At 37.1% G+C, this 18217-nt stretch overlaps 1 protein-coding gene across 1 annotated transcript in view; it reads left to right on the forward strand.

Moving 5' to 3' along the window:
- PKHD1L1 (PKHD1 like 1) overlaps positions 1–18217 on the forward strand; it is a 159903-nt gene that overhangs the window by 103553 nt on the left and 38133 nt on the right. The window contains exons 54-59 of the mRNA XM_058698855.1: positions 1743–1831; positions 2189–2337; positions 4339–4468; positions 6342–6460; positions 7123–7252; positions 15000–15173. Of these exons, the coding sequence (XP_058554838.1) occupies positions 1743–1831; positions 2189–2337; positions 4339–4468; positions 6342–6460; positions 7123–7252; positions 15000–15173 (791 nt within the window). The remainder of the gene's footprint in view (positions 1–1742; positions 1832–2188; positions 2338–4338; positions 4469–6341; positions 6461–7122; positions 7253–14999; positions 15174–18217) is intronic.

The raw sequence follows: 18217 nt of genomic DNA on the forward strand, positions 1-18217 counted from the left end.
CCATCAGGGTTATTGACCAAAAAGCCCTTATGTAGTCTAGGGTAGAAAAAATAGTTGAAAATTTAATTAATATTCATTATGACTCACATAATAGGTTTAGATTGGTCTAGACCAGAATGTGATAGAGGAATATGTTGTTATGCTACGTGAATAGGTCTTAGAATAGGGTTTTTCCCTTTCATAGTATGAGTTCTGCTCTCTAGAAATGGCTATAATTGGATTTGTTAAATAGTATTATGCAGATAATGCTATCAGTAAAAACAAACAGAATCTTGATCCAGAGCTGGTACCTCAAGATTAGGATGTAAAGCTCTAGCTATTCAACACACATATGCTTAGTTTAAGAAGTATTAGGCTTCATTTCATTGATTATAACGATGGGCAGTAAGAAGAAGAATGTATAAAATGCATGGTATAGTGCTAGTAGGGGTAAGAATGAAAGGCTATTAATCTTGAGAAGAGCTAGATAAAATCAATTATCCAATCTGTACAATGCTGGCCAGGTTATTTAGTTAGAAAGATACAACCTTAAACAAACCTTCCCTAAAATTGCTTCTTGAAAAATAATGTATTATTGTCAGTCTAACTGCTAACCTCACTTTTAAAACTATTAAAACAAATTTTTGTAACAGAATTTTTGATTAACACATTTCTTAATGATAAAATTAGTAATTTAAATGTATACTACAAGTATACTTTTAACCAAACTGTATATTGACCCTTTTTTAGAATTCCAGAATTAGTATCATAGAATTTTTAAAGTTTTTACTAGTTAAGGAAGCAACCACTGATTGTGAATGTTTTCCAGTAGGAAAATATCATCAACTTTATAATAATATTCTTTACAACAATTTGGACTTGAGGTGGTTTCTGGAAAGTATAGTGATGAAAAGAGGAGACTGCCTCTCCCCCAAAGCACTTTTTATATCTATTTCAGTTTAACATAACCCTCACTCTGGTTGTACACCTACCATCCCTGACTCCAGCCCAGGGGCTTAACCTCATTGACTCATCGTTGCCAATTCACATCGCCAATTCCATCCCTCCCTTCACAGAATCTAACTGACCATATCCTATTTCCCCTTTCCCCATGCAGTAGCACCACATGTAAGGGTCTTTAAATGGACAAAGGATGCATTCCTTTTCTTTTTTAAAAAAAATATTTTATTTTATTTTTTGAGAGAAAGAGAAAGAGTGAGCCAGAGAGGGGCAGAGAGAGAGAGAGAGAGAGAGAGAGAGAGAGAGAGAGAGAGACAGAATCTCAAGCAGGCTCCATGCTGACACAGAGCCCAATTGCAGGGCTCAAACTCATGAATTGCAAGATCATGACCTGGGCTGAAATCAAGAGTTGGGTGCTTAACTGACTAAGCTACCCAGGTGCCCCAGGATACATTTCTTTTCACTTTCTGTCATGTGAAATCTTATAAGGAAATTAAGTAATTTACATCTTAGCCAAAATGAGGGTATTACAATGAGGATTTAGTGGGAGAAAAAGTGATTCAGACTGTAGATGGAAAGGAAGTTTTCTTCGATGGAGAAAAAAAAAGCTGTATATGTAGTCATATGTGTTAAGTGTCCTACCAATTGCACCTATCAGCTCGTCTGCTTAGTGACAATGTATAAATTCTCTAATTTACATTCTGTCATCCCCGAAACATCTATTATAGTGGTACACCCTAAGGAGATGGTCATTAAGTATATAGAGATAGTACTTAATGGAATCATTTCTCTTCTCTTTTCAGCTTATGGTCAAATGATTCTTTTTGGCAATCATCTCGAGCAAATAATTATACCATACCTCACCCAGGGGCAAATGTGGTTATTCCTGAAGGTAAGTATATAAATGTAAGTAAATGAAATGCCTATATTTATGTGACATTAGGATAGATACGACAATAGTTACATTCCACCTTTAAGCAGCACACCTTGGGGAAAGAGCAAATGTGAAGAGATGGATTCTATTATTGTGTCCTGGGTACCAGACCTAGCCTTCTGGGTTTTATGTGGATTTCAACCTGAAGATTAAGGATAGCAGATTTCCTGGGAGAGGTAAGAATAAGTCATTGTGTGGAAAAAGGGTTGCAAACTTCAAAACCAGGGCTCACTGATAAGGTTGTCATTGTTTTTATCTACAGGCAATAGTTTATGGATTATGTTATATTTCTCATAATAAAGCATTGTTTTATAGGAACATGGATTGTAGCAGACACAGATATTCCGCCAATGGAAAGTCTCATTATTTGGGGAGTTCTAGAACTGGAAGATAAACACAGTGTGGGAGCTGCAGAGTCTTCTTACAGAAAAGTTGTTCTAAATGCTACCTACATATTGCTTCAGGTAGGAGGAAGGGTCTTACAATTTATACCTTTATTAGTCTAATTCTAGGATGTTGGAGATTTACTGAAAAAATTATAGGGGTGCCTGGGTGGCTCAGTCGGTTAAGCGTCAGACTTCAGCTCAGGTCATGATCTCATAGTTTGTGAGTTCTAGCCTCGCGTCAGGCTCTGTGCTGACAGCTTAGAGCCTGGAGTCTGCTTCGGATTCTGTGTCTCCCTCTCTCTCTGCTCTTTCCCCGTTTGCTTTCTGTCTCTCTCTCTCTCTCTCTCTCTCTCTCAAATAAATTAACATTAAAAAAATTATAAGAACATATGTTCCATCGATGTGAATAAAAAACATAACTGGCTCTAACCTATGATATAAGTCCAATATATTTCTGCTGCCCTTTAAACTGGTGACCACACATTCCTTAGGGAGTAATTATGCTACTTTTTACTGTGAAGTTTGTCCATTTTTAATCCTACGTAGAATATTTGTATTATTGTTAGGTAAAGCTAAACCCACAACTTGCTCCAACAACCAGAGAATCCGATTCCAGGAGTTGTGGAAAAAAATAAAAAATTTAAACCTTTTCTTTTATTTTTTCTTTTTTTTAAATTTTTTTAACATTAATGTTTATTTTATTTTTGAGACAGAGACAGAGCATGAATGGGGGGGGCAGAGAGAGAGGGAGACACAGAATCGGAAGCAGGCTCCAGGCTCTGAGCCATCAGCCCAGAGCCCGACATGGGGCTCGAACTCACGGACCGCGAGATCGTGACCTGAGCCGAAGTCAGACGCTTAACCAACTGAGCCACCCAGGCGCCCCATAAACCTTTTCTTTTTTTAAGAAAACAGTGTTTCTTAAAATGAATGGACATAGATGGAATTATGACAACAGGAGAAGATTACTAAAAATATTTCAGTTGTTTGGAACAATCACCTCATTCTCTCATAAAGCTCAGACTGTCTTGAATATGTAACAGTATAATTGGTTGAATTGTTCTGTCAGTTTTTATTGTTAATTAAAAAGAATGGCCTAGCCAAAAAGCTGTTAAGTGTCCTAAGAAAATAAAAGTAGTAGTAACTTTTCTTTGCTAAAACTAGGCCTTTACTGCTTTAAAGATATGCAGTATTTTAGTATTTAGATGCATGAGCTTTGAGGTAAATTAAAGGTACGACTGAGTCCTTACCTCAGTTGGGAACCTTGGGTAAGTTATTTGACCACTTTTAGCAACAGTTTTCTCCCCTATCAAGTGAGAATAATAACAGCAATTCATGGGCTTAGTGTAAAGGTCAAATGATATAATGTATGTAAAGCCTTACACATTATGCCTGGCAGAGAATCAGCAAGCATTTAGTAGTAGCTATTATTATCAACAAAGAGGGCTCCTTAAGAAACGAAATAGATGAACATAGGGGAAAGGGGGGAAAAAAAAGAGAGAGAGAGGGAAACAAACCATTAAGAGAACAAACAGGGTTGACCGAGGGAGATGGGTGGGGGGTAGGCTAAATGGGTGATGGGCATTAAGGAGGGCACTTGTAGTAGATATTGTATGTAAGTGATGAATCGCTGAATTCTACTACTTAAACCAGTATTACACTATATGTTAACTAAAATTTAAATAAAAATTTGAAAAAACAAAACAAAACAATGAGGCCTCCTAATGGGCACAGCTTGGAATTAAGTGTGAGGAGTGTACTTCATATATGTCATATTGTGCTAAAATAAAACGTCATCTGTCCAGTAGCACTAGTTTAGGTCTAAGCAGGTCTCAGCTTTAAGACAGTGCTGACAATAAGTAGCTAGTAAGTCCGACTTTGAAAAATCATTTAAGCAGCCTATCCCAAAGTGACAGGGTTAAATCAAGGTCGCTTCCAGATACAATAGTGTTCTTTGTATAACAAATTTCATTCATTTTTACTAGAGGAGGCTACCAGTATCTTTCTAATTCCATTTTTATGGGTGAAATTTTTTTCTGCCCAATTTTTAAGTATTAACAATTTTCTGCTTCACTGCAGGGAGGTAGATTGATTGGTGGCTGGGAAGATAACCCTTTTAAAGGAGAATTACAGATTGTTCTTAGAGGAAATCGTTCTACTCCAGACTGGGCACTTCCAGAAGGACCAAATCAAGGATCAAAGGTCTTAGGTATGTGTTTCCAGATACCAAAAGTATCATGTCAGTTTTGAGAATCTATTTTTTTTAATTTTTTTAATGTTTTTTTTTTTTTTTTTAATTTTTTTTTTTTAACGTTTATTTATTTTTGAGACAGAGAGAGACAGAGCATAAACGGGGGAGGGTCACAGAGAGAGGGAGACACAGAATCTGAAACGGGCTCCAGGCTCTGAGCTGTCAGCTCAGAGCCCGACACGGGGCTAGAACCCACAGACCGTGAGATCATGACCTGAGCCGAAGTCGGACGCTTAACCGACTGAGCCACCCAGGCGCCCCTAATGTTTATTTATTCTTGAGAGAGAGAGAGAGACAGAGACAGAGTATGAGCGGGGCAGGGTCAGAGAGAGGGAGACACAGAATCTGAAGCGGGCCCTAGGCTCTGAGCTGTCAGCACAGAGCCCGATGCGGGGCTCGAACTCACAAACCACAAGACCATGACCTGAGCTGAAGTCAGACGCTCAACCAACTGAGCCACCCAGGTGCCCTGAGAATCTATTTTAAGACATATGGCACTAAAATACTTACCAGTTCATGATGTTATGGTATCAGAAGACTTTACAGACATTTATTTATAGTAAAGCATTATAAAAATAAATTTTAAAATGTTTAAATCATGTCACACTAAAATAAGTATAGATGTGCATATTTGAAACCAAAATATAATTCATTGCAAAACTAACATTAATCTCTCCATATGTGTATTATTTCTCCAATCTGGTTTTCTTTATAACTGTCTCTTTTTATAAATAATCATACTTTCTCATATCTTAGTGCTTTTCCCTTAAAAGGTAACTTTTCTACACATTATTCTACTTATAGTGTTAATAATCTGTGAATCAGTTGACTGCCATCAGTTATCCAGTCACAACTGTTGCTGAACTTTATACTTTCCTGTTGGATGTGTATGGCTGTACGTATTCCTATCTGAGCCTGGAAAGTAAAGGAACTGAGAGGGTTTATTTGGTCATGATTAATAACCAAGTTTATTAACAGTGCTGCATATCTGTTGGAAAGATACATACAAGCATGTGCTGCAGTCGCTTTGCAATACAATTTCTAAACGGTGACAATCAGTAAATAGGGGCATAAAAAATGGCTTTGACTGAAGGAGTCAGCTCTCCACTGGTAAGTGTTCCAAGGCAGACAAATTCCATCTTAAAAAGAACTTGCTTTTATGTGTTTATTTTTTTGTTTCAAAAGTAACATTTCAAACAACATAAATGATATCAATAAAAAATATTAAGAAAAAGTATACATCTTTCCAATACTACCCCATCATGAGGAAACTAGTATCTAGTATCATGTAAAAAATTGGCAGTTTTTACATGTCTTCTCATGTTCTTTATATATGTGTACATTCATATTGCATATATTGATTTGTGGTTATAGTATTGTGCCTTTTACAAAAACATGGTCAAACTAAATATATTCCTATGCAGTTTTCTTTCTCAGTTAACATGTTATGGATATCTTTCTACGTCAATATTTACAGATAACACTCTGTCTTTTTATAGCATATTACCCTAATGTATTAGTATATTATAATTTATTCCATCATTCTCTTATTGATGTACATTTAGATTTATTCCATTTTTCCAATATTTTCTAGGATTATGGTGGGCATTCTCATTCATGTATCCTTGTGCGCTGGCTTTAATTTCTATGGACCAGATTCCTAGAAGTGGCTCAAAGAGCCAAAGCCATCTTGTATAACCCTGAGCAGATATCCAACTTCATTCCATTCATTCTAAAATATCCAATCATTTATTAAAATGAATGGTTTCATTTTATATTAGCACCTAACTCAGTACTATGTGGTGAATAAATAGAAGCTTTTCTATTTCAGGGGTGTTTGGTGAGCTGGATCTTCATGGATTTCCACATTCAATATATAAAACTAAGCTCTCAGAAACTGCAGAGGCTGGTTCCAAAGTCCTATCTCTAATGGATGCTGTGGATTGGCAGGTACAGGAAATATTATGTTGTGGGAACTGAATACACACAGTGGGTCAACTTACAAAGGTTTCTTTTTTATTCTCATGCACATTTTTTTTCCATAGGATTGATCAGATAAGAAACATATATTTTGCATTAACTTGCACTCAGAAGCTGACCTGATAGTAGGCATTTAAAAATTGGGATTTTAAAGGTCCTTCAGAATATATAAAGAACACTATTTATCTTTAGTTATGAAAGGAAAATATGAAAGTTTTTGAATGGAAAAAAATTTTTTATGTGTGTCTTTCCCATATTTCAGGAATATCAAGTAATAGTTAATTATATTAAAAAAACTGGCAAAATTTAAGAATATTGTACTGACCAGTTTTTAATATAAGTATGAATATATTTGCTTTGATCTATTTAATTTCTTAAAAGTATATTGCCTGTGATTTTATTTAGTGACTGAATTAAATTTGAGGAGATGTTGAGATAAATCATAATTTAGAATTCTTAATATCAAACACAAGCATATTTATTTTTAGAGACCTCAATGTATGTTTGTTCTTTCCGATAATACCATGTTGCTAATCAGATATAAATTAAATTAGAATTTTAAAAGTTATTATTAAGAAATAGAAACCTATTTTGAAAATTGTTCTTGAATTTGGCACTTGAATTTTTCTAAGGAGGGAGAAGAGATTGTGATAACAACTACAAGCTATGATTTCCACCAGACAGAAACTAGAAGTATCATTAAAGTCCTGCATGACCAGAAAATTCTGATTCTCAATGATACCCTTTCCTACACTCACCTTGGTAAGTAGCTGTTCTTTAAATAGATATGTAATTAACATGCCTTGAAATGTTCACATTTTTAGTGATCTCCTTTGTAATTACAACTATTTGATTTAAAAATCTAACATTTTTGAGGAACATTTCACTCTGATTGGTACTAGTACCCAAGGGGCACTACTGTATTGGCTTCCAATAGTCCCTGCTGTATGCATTCATTCATTCAGCAAATATTCAGCAAAGACTAACATGTAACATCCCATGGGGGTAAAGTTAGCACTTTCTGTTTTAAGCAAGCTTCTAGGTGATTCTCATCCACGTGAATTTTGAGAACCCTTGAGCCAAGAGCATCTTTGTCCCAATTTGTTTTGTTAACACATTTCTCACCTATAACTGCATTTAGAAAAGCTACAACAAAATGGTAGAACCATAATTCTCAAGGATTAGAAGGAATTCATCAGAATCATCTGAAGATGATCTTTCAACTTACAGGATCAAGGCTATCCCAGCACCCACTCTTTCCCCATTTGACATTCTACTTTCATCTGAATCTAAGAAAGTGGTAGCAGACAGGAGTGTTATGTTAGAAAAGCCATACAGATGCTTCTGGTGCTCATGAGAACTTCAGCTATAATGTGGCATGATTGATAGGCAGATGTTTGACGTTCATGGAAAAGAAACTTCAAAGAACTTTTTATAGCAGTATTTTGATAGAAGCATATGTATCTATCATTCTATGTCACACATTTTTTTAAATCAAAAGGAAAAATCTTGTTGACCAACACTGTAATTATAAAACAAGTTGTTTTTATAAGTTTGACATTATACATTCTTTCATTTAAACTACCAAACATTTATTTCTGTTGAAATACACCTGCTTGCCTTAAAATTTTGAGTAAGAGTTCTAGAAGTGTAGAATGTAATTTAGATTATATTTTACAAATCATTAAGATATAAGTGTATAGACTGCGCTTGATATGCTACTACACATTTGTAAAAAAATGTGATCAGTATAAAATATGCTATAGGAAAATTGGAACAAACCAAAGTTCAGGCATCATAAAAGATAATATCTGTGTGCTTCTGATTATCCATATGACCTTGGACAAATTATTTTACTTCTCTACTTCATATTCTCAGCTTGGCCTTACAACAGTGATTTAATTTATAATTTGAAGTTATTGTTATTGTTACTACAATATTGGTATTGTTACTACCAAGTAAACAATAACTTCATAATTGCTGATTATAATCATACTTTTGGTGTAAACAGAAGAAATGCTTTTTATTTATTTCATTTTATAAATTAAAAAGTATTATGGGGGGATCTAAGATGGCAACCTAATAGGAAGATGCTATAGACTCATCGTGTCCCTTGAACACAACTAGATAACTGTCAAATCATTCTGAATACCCAAGAAATCAACCTGAAGACTGACAGAACAAACTCTACAACTAGACAGAGAGGCCACATGAAGAAAGAAGGTAGGAGGTGCAGAGACATGGGTTAGAAGAGAAATGAATCACTGTGGAGGTGCTGTGGAGAGGAGGGAGCCCTGGTCATGGAGAAAGGCAAGAGAGAGCATAGCACACAGGGGTAAGCACGAGGAGAACACTTCCTCAAAGTTATTGCCTAGGAAAACAGAGGGGCTGATTTTCGTGAGTTTTTGCAACCAGCAGGTCTGGAAGACTAGAGTTTTAAAGGTATGTGGGCATGGCTTGTATAGAGCCCTGAAGGTTCTACCCTGCTCCTGGAAAGAAGGCAGGCAAACAACCTGGGAGGCAGCTGGCAGAATCTGAGGAATGCCTAAAACACAGGGAGAGACTGTTCCCTCTTCTTGGAGCAGTTCTGTGAAAGGTAGAATTCATGGAGATGCGTCTCTGTCTCGGCCATCCAGGGGCCTCGTTTCCCTTCCCTGTCCCTCAGCATAGCTGCAGAGCCACATGCAGCTGGTCTCTGACACTGGCTGCCTGGCCTGCCTCTTCCGAGTCCCACACCCCTGTGCTCTGGCGGGACTGCCCTTCTTGGTCAAGCCAGCCTCAGTCACAGGGCGGTGGGCCTCTCCCTCAGAAGACCAGTGCAGGTCCCCATCACACCATGTTCCTAAAGCCTGGAGTTTTAAAAGTCAGCAGGCTTGCCTGGGATAGAGCCCTGAGGGCACTACCCGGCTCCTGAAGTGAAGGCAGGCAGACAACCGGGGGGTGGGGGTGGGGGACAGACAGTGTGGAAGCAACAATCTGAAAAATGTCTGGGGCATACAGCAGGGAGATTATTTGCTGTTTTGGGAGTGCTTCCCTGAGAGGGATTGTGCCTGGAGACTCCTCTCTGGGGACAAAGGAGCTGCCTAGCACCATTTCCCACCCCTGTCCCTCAGCATAAACACAGAACCACCTTCAGTAAACAGCACAGCACCAACACTGGTTGCCTAGTCTACTTACACCAGCTCCCACACTACTGTGCTCTACCAGTAGGGCCCTTCTCAGTCAAGTGTGCCCCAATCCCAGCATGGTGGGCCCCTTCCTTAAAAGACCAGCAGAAATTCCTGCCCATACCATGTCTCCTGACCAGAGACTTCTGCAGGGCTTCAGTTCTAGTGGAAGTAGCATCAGGTCTCACTTAACAGGCAGACCAGAGCAAACCTACTTAAAACCCGGCACACTATGGCCAAGGACCAAACACTGCCCACTGCAGGCAAGGAGAGCCTCTGCAGACAACTAGCCTGAAGGATAGCAGCCAAAACACTATAGCAGTGTACATCCAGCAGACACTAGAGACATGATCTTTTCCTCATAAAACCATCTAAGGAGCAGGACACATAACAGACTTTTCTAACACAAAGAAGAAGACAGATATTTAGACAAAATGCCAAGATGGAGGAATTCATCCCACATGAAAGAAAAAGATAAGGTCACATCCAGAGATCTAAGTGAAACTGATATAAATAACATATCTGATGGAGAATTTAAAGCAACAATCATAAGGATACTCACTGGGATTAGGAAAAGAATGGAAGATGTCAGGAAGGGCCTTACCACAGATATAAAATAGTTAAAAAAAAATTGAAATGAAACATACAATAACTGAAATTTGCAACTGACTGGAAGCAATGAACACAAGAATAGAAGGAGAAGAGGAATGAATAAGTGATATAGAAGCTAGAATAATGGAAAATAATAAAGCTGAACAAAAGAGAGAAAGAACTATGGATCACAAGAATAGATTTAGGGAACTCAGTGACTCCCATCAAATGTAATAACATTTATATTATAGAAGTCCCAGGTAAAGAAGAGAGAGAAAAGAAGGAAGAAAATTTATTTGGGGAAATAATAGAAAATTTCCCTAATCTGGAGAAGGAAACAGATATCCAGATCCAGGAGGCACAGAGAATTCCCATCAAAATCCACAAAGCAGGCCAACACCAAGACATATTGTAATTATATTTGCAAAATATAGTGATAAAGGAAAAAATTCTAAGAGCAGTAAGACAAAAGTGGTCCCTAACTTACAAGGGAGGGTTCATAAGGCTAGCTGCAGATCTCTCAACAGAAACCTGGCAGGCCAAAAGGGAGTGGCATAATATATTCAACATGCTGAATGGGAAAAATCTGCAGCCAAGAATACTCTATGACAGCAAGGCTTTCATTCAGAATAGAAAAAGGCACAAAGAGTTTCCCAGACAAACAAAATCTAAAGAACTTTATGACCATTAAACTAGCCCTCCAAGAAATAGTAAAAGGGACTCTATGTGGAAAGGAAAGACCAAAAGTGACAAAGACAAGAAAGGAACAGAGAAATCTCCAGAAACAAAACAAAACAAAACAAGTAATAAAATGACACTGAATAAATACCTATCAATAATTACTCTGAAGGTAAATGGATCAAACAGTCAAATCAAAAGACATAGGGTGTCAGAATGAATTAAAAAAAAAAAAGACCCATTTATATGCTGCCTACAAGAGTCTCATTTTAGAACTAAAGACACTTGCAGATTGAAAGTGAGGGGATGGAGAAACATTTATCACACAAATGGATGTCAAAAGAAAGGCAGAGTAGCAATACTTATATCAGACAAACTAGATTTTTTTTTTATTTTTTTTTTTTTAATTTTTTTTTTCAACGTTTATTTATTTTTGGGACAGAGAGAGACAGAGCATGAACGAGGGAGGGACAGAGAGAGAGGGAGACACAGAATCGGAAACAGGCTCCAGGCTCTGAGCCATCAGCCCAGAGCCTGACGCGGGGCTCGAACTCACGGACCGTGAGATCGTGACCTGGCTGAAGTCGGACGCTTAACCAACTGCGCCACCCAGGCGCCCCTCAGACAAACTAGATTTAAAAACAAAGACTGTAACAAGAGATGAAGAAGAGCACTATATCATAATAAAGGGAACACCCCAACCAGATCTAATAATTGTAAGTATTTGTGCCCCCAACATGAAAGAACCCAAATATATAAAACAAGAACAAACATAAAGAACTAATTGATAATAATACAGTAATAGTAGGGGCTTTAACACCCCACTTACAACAATGAACAGATCATCTAAGCAGAAAGTCAACAAGGAAACAATAGCTTTGAATGACACACTGGACCAGATGGACTTAACAGATATATTCAGAACATTTCATCCTAAAATAGCAGAATACATATTCTTTTCAGGTGCACATGGGACTCCAGAATAGACCATATACTGGGTCACCAATCAGGCCTCAATAAGTACAAGAAGATTGAAATCATACCATGTATATTTTCAGATCACAATGCTATGAAACTTGAAGTCAACCACAAGAAAAACTTTGGAAAGACCAAAAATATATGGAGGTTAAAGAACATCCTGGTAAAAATGAATGGATCAATACAGAAATTAAAAAAGATATTCAAAATACATGGAAACCAATGAAAATGAAAACACGATGGTCCAAAACCCTTAGGATGCAACAAAAGCAGTCATTAGATGGAAGTATATAGCAATACAGGCCTACTTTAAGAAGCAAGAAAAATCTCCAATAAATAACCTAACCTCGTACTAAAAGGAGCTAGAAAAAGAACAACAATTGAAGCCAAAATCCAACAGAAGAAGGAAAATAATTGAGATTAAAGCAGATATAAATGATATAGAAACTAAAAAAATAGACCAGATCAATGAAGCCAGGAGCTGGTTCTTTGAAAAAATTGATAAAATTGATAACCCCTAACCAGACATATCAAAAGGAAAAGAGGAAAGGGCCCAAATATATAAAATCACAAATGAGAGGATAAATTAACAACCAATACTACAGAAATAAAAACAACTATAAGAGAATATTATGAAAAATTATATGCCAACAAATTGGACAACCTAGACGAAATGGATAAATTATTAGAAACATATGTACTACCAAAACTGAAACAGGAAGAAATAGAAAGCTTGAACAAACTGATAACCAGCAAAGTAGTTGAATCAGTAGTGAAAAATCTCCCAATAAATAAATAAATCTCCCATCCTGAGCCAGATGGCTTTATAGTCTAACTCTGCTAAACATTTAGCGAGTTAATAGCTATTCTTCTCAAACTATTCCAAGGAAACAGAAATAGAAGGAAAACTTACAAACTCATTCTACAAGGCCAACTTTACTCTGATCCCAAAACCAGACCAAGACTCCACTAAAAAAGGGAACTACAGGCTAATATCCCTGATGAAGATAGATGCAAAAGTCAACATACAGAAATCTTTTGCATTTCTATACGCCAATAATGAAGCAGCAGAAAGAGAAATCAAGGAATCAGTTCCATTTACAATTGCACCAAAAACCATAAGATACCTAAGAATAAACATAACCAAAGGGGTAAAGATCTGTACTGTGAAAAGTATAAAACACTGATGAAAGAAATTGAAGAAGACACAAAGAAATGGAAAAACATTCCATGCTTGTGCAATGGAATAGCAAATATTGTTAAAAGTCTATATTACCCAAAGCAATCTATACTTTTAATCCAATCCCTATCAAAATACCACCAGCATTTTTCACAAAGCTAAAATAAACAATCCTAAAATTTGTATGGAACCACAAAAGACCCTGAGTAGACAAAGCAGTCTTGGAAAAGAAAAGTAATGCCAGATGCATCATAATTCTGGACTTCAAGCTATATTACAAAGCTATAATTATTAAGACAGTATGGTATTGGCACACATACAGACACATAGATTAATGGAATAGAATAGAAAATCCAGAAATGAACCCATAACTCTGTGGTCAACTAATCTTCAACAAAGCGGGAAAGAATATCCAATGGGAAAAAGTCTCTTCAACAAATTATGTTAGGAAAACTGGAAGCAACATGCAAAAGAATGAAAGAGGACCACTTTCTTATACCATATACAAAAACAAATTCAAAATGGATTAAAAACCTGAATGTGAGACGGTAAACCATTAAAATCCTAGAGGAGAAACAGGCAGTAAGTGCTTTGACATAGGCCGTAGCAACGTCTTACTAGATATATCTCCTGAGGCAAGGAAAACAAAAGTAAAAATAAACTATTGGGACTTCATCAAAATAAAAAGCTTCTGCACAGTGAAGGAAACAATCAACAAAACTAAAAGGCATCCTGCACAATGGGGGAATAATGGCATATCTGATAAAGGGTTAGTATCCAAAATATATAAAGAATTTATACAACTCAACACCTAAAAAACAAATAATCCAATTAAAGCATAGGCAGAAAACATGAAAAGACATTTTTCCAAAGAAGACATCCAGATGGCTAAAAGACACATCAAAAGATGTTCAACATCACTCATCATCAAATCAAAACTACAACCGGTGTGATTTCACCTCACACAAGTCAGAATGGCTAAAATTAACAATACAGGAAATAATAGGTGTTGAAGAAAATGTGGGGAAAGGGGAATCCTCTTGCACTGTTGGTAGGAATGCAAATTGGTGCAACAACTCTGGAGAACACTATGGAGGTTCCTCAGAAAGTTAAAAATAGAACCATCTATGATCTAGCAATTGCACTACCTGGTATTGACCCAAAGGATACAAAAAAAATAATTCAAAGGGATACATGTACCCTGATGTTTCTAGCAACATTATCTACAATAGTCAAATTATGGAAAGAGCCCAAATATCCATTGACTGATGAATGGATAAAGATGTGGTATATATGTATATATATACGTACATATATACACAGTGAAGTATTATTCAACCATAAAGGAGAGTGAAATCTTGCCATTTGCAACAACGTGGATGGAGCTAGGGGGTATTATGCTAAGTGAAACAAGTAAGTGCGAGAAAAACAAATACCATGTGATTTTACTCATACGTGGAATTTAAGAAACAAAACAAATGAATATGCGGGGGGGCAGGGGAAGAAAGACAGCAAAAGCAAGAAGCAGACTCTTAAATATAGAGGACAAGCTGATGGCTACCAGAGGGCAGGTGTGTGGGGGGATCGGTTAAATAGGTGAGAGAGATTAAGGAGGGCACTTGGGATGAGCACCAGGTGTTGTACGTAAGTGTTGAATAACCAAATTCCACACGTGAAACCAATATTATGCTATATGTTAACTGGAATTTAAATAAAAACTTGGAAAAAAAATTAAAACTATCATAATTTCAGTCTGCCATCTATGTATGTTTAAGCATGCAAATCTAATTAATTCACACATTTGTGTTGACTTTTGGCATATTAGAAATTTATGTTGCCTGTGAATTACAAAGGAACTGATAAACACAGGTATTTCTCAGCATTGGTAATAATCTAGCTGTCTTTTCTGTTGTAGCTGAAAGATACCATGTTCCTGGAACAGGTCAGAGCTACATGTTAGCAGCTGATGTTGGGATACTGAGTAGGAACATCAAAATATTTGGTGAAGATTACCCAGGATGGTTCAAGGAATCTTTTGGTGCACGTGTCCTGGTCAGCTCATTCACTGAAAATATGATGACATTTAAAGGTTGGTACAAATTTGAAAGATAACATGGTCTCTTCTATGTTTGGTCATTTCTTAAACAATTGTCACTTCTTTTTAGGATCACACATGTTTAAAAAATTCAAGTGAGTACATTTTAAAGATCTTACTGGCTTTAATCAATGAATTGTGAATCAGGCAGTGTCTGATCTAGCGGATAGAAAGGAGCTCCAAAGAGCTGTGCAAAATGAAATACTTTTACAGGCAGAAGGAAGCAGGTTACTTGCCTCTAGGGGACGTCAGGGGCTAATCAGGGAGATTACCTAACCAGTGCTGATCAGGTGATTCCTGACTGACTGGTTTAAGATTCCATTTCTGGGAGTGGAACTGTAATTAAGTTCAGTCTCAGTTTGGTGACATGGGGCCGAGCATAAGCAACTCCCAATTTGGGCCTGTTGTCTTGTTTTTAACACATGGGAGAATGAAGCCTTGAGAGGGATTATGTAAACCCAGGTGCTACCCTCAACAACCAAATCCCTAACATTTTCTACTTATTTTATCTTCATAGACAATAAGAATTATTAAATTAATAATGACCTTAGGTAACAGCCCAGCTTCTCACCCAAACAGAAATCATTTGATAACAAGCACAATAGATCTGTTAATTTTGTTTGAAGGAAAATTTCAAATATATACAAAATTTTCAAACATAGAGAAATGTATAATGAACCCCAGTGTACCCATCACTAGGTACCACAATGGTCAACTTTGGTCATTCTTGTTTCAACTATACGACCACCCACTCTCTTCAAGCCCCTGGGTTATTTTGAAGCAACCACATACCTTTTTTTATTGAGATATAATTGATATAACATTGTATAAGTTTAAGGTGTACACTGTATTTATGTTGATACATTTATATATCCCAATATGATTACCATTGTAGTGTCAGCTAACATCTCTTTCATGCACATAATATGTCTTTTGTGTGGCGAGAGCAATAAAGATCTAGTCCCTTAGCAATTCTGAAGTTACAATACAGTGTTGTTGACTGTAATCACTACGTTGTACATTAGATCTCCAGAATTTATTTAGCCGCAGGCTGCAAGTTTATACCCTTAAACAACATCTTCCTAATTCCCCACCACTACCACCCCAGCTCCTGGTAACCACCATTCTCTGTTTTTATGAATATGGCTTTTTTAGATTCCACATATGAGTTTCATACAGTATTTGCCTTTCTCTGACTTACCCCACTTAGCATAATGCCCTCAAGGTCTGTCTGTGTTGTGGCAAATGGTAGCAAATGGTAAGAGTTCCTCTTTTCTTAAATGGCTTAATAATGTTCCATAGTTCATATATGCCCCATCTTCTTTATCCATTCATCCATTGGTGGACACTTAGGTTGTTCCCATATCTTGGGTATTGTAAATGAAGCAATAACATATTATTTCATCTAAAAATATTTCAGCATGTAACTTTAAAAGACTTTAAAAATGTTTGTAAGAGGGGCGCCTGGGTGGCTCAGTCGGTTGAGCGGCCGACTTCGGCTCAGGTCATGATCTCATGTCTGTGAGTTCGAGCCCCGCGTCGGGCTCTGTGCTGACAGCTCAGAGCCTGGAGCCTGTTTCGGATTCTGTGTCTCCCACTCTCTGACCCTCCCCCGTTCATGCTCTGTCTCTCTCTGTCTCAAAAATAAATAAACGTTAAAAAATAAATAAATAGGGGCGCCTGGGTGGCGCAGTCGGTTAAGCGTCCGACTTCAGCCAGGTCACGATCTCGCGGTCCGTGAGTTCGAGCCCCGCGTCAGGCTCTGGGCTGATGGCTCGGAGCCTGGAGCCTGTTTCCGATTCTGTGTCTCCCTCTCTCTCTGCGCCTCCCCCGTTCATGCTCTGTCTCTCTCTGTCCCCAAAAAATAAATTAAAAACGTTTAAAAAAAAAAATAAATAAATAAATAAATAAATAAATAAATAAATAAAATAAAAATGTTTGTAAGTATCAGATGCTAAAATGTTAATGTAATTTCTTATATCAAATGATTATTCAGACTCCCCCAATTTATTCTTTCTCTTTCCTTCCTTCCTTCCTTCCTTCCTTCCTTCCGCTTGCATTCCCTTTGTTCAATCAGGATCTAAATAAGACCATGCTGCAATTGGTTGTGAATTTTATAATTTTTTTAAACATTTATTTATTTTTGAGACAGAGAGAGAGACAGAGTATGAACGGGGGAGGGTCAGAGAGAGAGGGAGACACAGAATCTGAAACAGGCTCCAGGCTCTGAGCTGTCAGCACAGAGCCCGACGCGGGGCTCGAACTCACAGACATGAGATCATGACCTGAGCCAAAGTCGGACACTTAACCGACTGAGCCACCCAGGTGCCCCTGTGAATTTTAAATCTCTGATTCATGTATCTCTTCTTGCAGTTTATGTACAAAAGAACCTAGATCACCTGTTCAGTAGTATTTCCAACAGTCTAGAATTTAGTAATTCACCCCTAGAACTTCACTTGTTCCTGTATCCTTTGTATTTTCTATCATAGGTAGTTTAGAGCTAAAAAATTGATCATACTCAGACCCAATTTTTAGGCAAGAATTCTTCATGGTTGACGGTGTACTTTTCCACTAAGTAGACATGTAATGTATGATTATTCCATTTGTGTCTGATAAGCTTCTTTTGTGAAGTTAGCAGCTATTAATGATCATTGCCTGGATCTGTTAAATCACTGAGGTTTAAAGTGGTGATATTTTAATTCTACCACTCCCTTCTTATTTGTAATCTAGAATATTTCTGTAAAGAGAAGCTTCCCCAGACAACTATTTGACTACCCTGAGAAATAGTTTATATACGAATTGTAGGAAAAATGCCTGATTCTTTCCTATTATTACCTAGTTCTGAAGTAGTAAGTTGGTGCCCAACCATTCTCCAAAGGTGACAAAGCATCTTTATTTTTTGTTTGTTATTAGTGTCATTATGAGCTCTGTGGATTTAAACATATTTGGTGTTTTCTAATCCATATATGGATTGTGATTGTTAATCTTACTGATATTACAAATGCCCAGTTGCCATTGACAAATGAAAATGGCCCATC

Source organism: Neofelis nebulosa, chromosome 14 (genome assembly GCF_028018385.1).
Source record: "Neofelis nebulosa isolate mNeoNeb1 chromosome 14, mNeoNeb1.pri, whole genome shotgun sequence".
Taxonomy (NCBI): domain Eukaryota; kingdom Metazoa; phylum Chordata; class Mammalia; order Carnivora; family Felidae; genus Neofelis; species Neofelis nebulosa.